The 1,214-nt window shown below is 45.6% G+C and overlaps 1 protein-coding gene across 1 annotated transcript in view; it reads left to right on the plus strand. All coding sequences in view use genetic code 11, as the record gives it.

The window, feature by feature from the left end:
• The window catches only part of EGR_02764 (hypothetical protein), a gene marked incomplete at both ends in the record, with an annotated part of 1,698 nt that extends 490 nt beyond the window's left edge, over positions 1-1,208 (plus strand). Inside the window, one exon of the mRNA XM_024492013.1 lies at positions 1,093-1,208. Coding sequence (XP_024353507.1) covers positions 1,093-1,208 — 116 coding nt within the window. The remainder of the gene's footprint in view (positions 1-1,092) is intronic.
• Between the last annotated feature and the right edge of the window lie 6 nt (positions 1,209-1,214).

Raw genomic sequence — 1,214 nt, forward strand, 5'->3', positions numbered from 1 at the left:
CAATAATTCCAAATTGTTTTCTAAACACGAAAATCGGCCTTTTATGGTGAAGTACACATGCCATTCAGTTGGCTGGACAATTCTGACACCCCGAAGGGATGGGAGGCAATGGGTATGGCCAGAAGGCCCTACCCCGAAGGCACATGCACGAACTGCAGGAGTTGACGAGGTCGTGCAATTCACTGCACATGGAAACAACTCTTCGATCTCTGTGCCTCCGCTCAAATCGTTCATTACATTAGCCCTTACAATCTCATGCGTACATGCGCTTCTCAATCCAAACATTTTTGACCCCTAATGGGTAAGCGAAATAGTACAGCGCAATCTCGGCTTGTTAACAGCCAAATTGACATCTTAAGTGGAGTTCTTGCCTGTAGGTAAGATGGTGCCGCTCTGCACCAACCACCGACTTGAGGCAATTAACCAATAAGGTGGAATCAGCTCAAGATCTCTATTGGCCGTGTTTGTGACGGAATGAGTGGTCGGTTTTGTGATAGACTTGCACAAGTTTGGGAACATTGCTTATCTATGCAGCCTTTGGAGAACGGTGCACTCCCTGCGAGGGAAGGAACTCATGTGCCACATTCACTGTCGAAGAGTGTGGTCTGCCACTCCTCCACCATTTGATATTGCGAAATGATTTCGAAAGGCTTTTGCACTCCCTTGTACTTCCCACCTATTTGGCCTCGGCGTTTTTGGCGGCTGTGTATGGGCAGTGTGATGGTGTTCTTCATCAGAGTGTTTGACTTCACTCTGTGAAGGCAGGGCTGGCATGGAGCACAAGGGAAGGCTGATGGAATGGTCACAAATGAGGTGGAGGTCATGTTATTGACCTTTGAGGGGTCATGAGTCACCACGTGAGTAGACCGTTTGTCGGGTTAGTCAGCTAGACAAGTTAGTGTAAGACAATCAAATTTTAGCGAAATAGCGAAAGCACGATTGTCTTCGAGTGTCAAGATATGGAATTTGTTGTTATTGCCGACTATGATGGCATGTGATGTGGGTGGCTGACCAGGATGTTTTGACACTCTGGTACTCATTGCACGTGCGTCTGACTTCCATCGACTCAATTTTCTAAGTGTTATGCAAAAGGTATTGTGAGCATGTGGCTTGTAAATTTGTCGCTCTTGGAGACAATAATTAATGCAAATAAAGGATTTGTGAAAGCGTGTTTGGTTTCTTATAAACAACATGGGAATGAAAGTTGAACAAAA

The sequence above is a fragment of the Echinococcus granulosus genome (assembly GCF_000524195.1).
Source record: "Echinococcus granulosus chromosome Unknown EG_S00013, whole genome shotgun sequence".
Taxonomy (NCBI): domain Eukaryota; kingdom Metazoa; phylum Platyhelminthes; class Cestoda; order Cyclophyllidea; family Taeniidae; genus Echinococcus; species Echinococcus granulosus.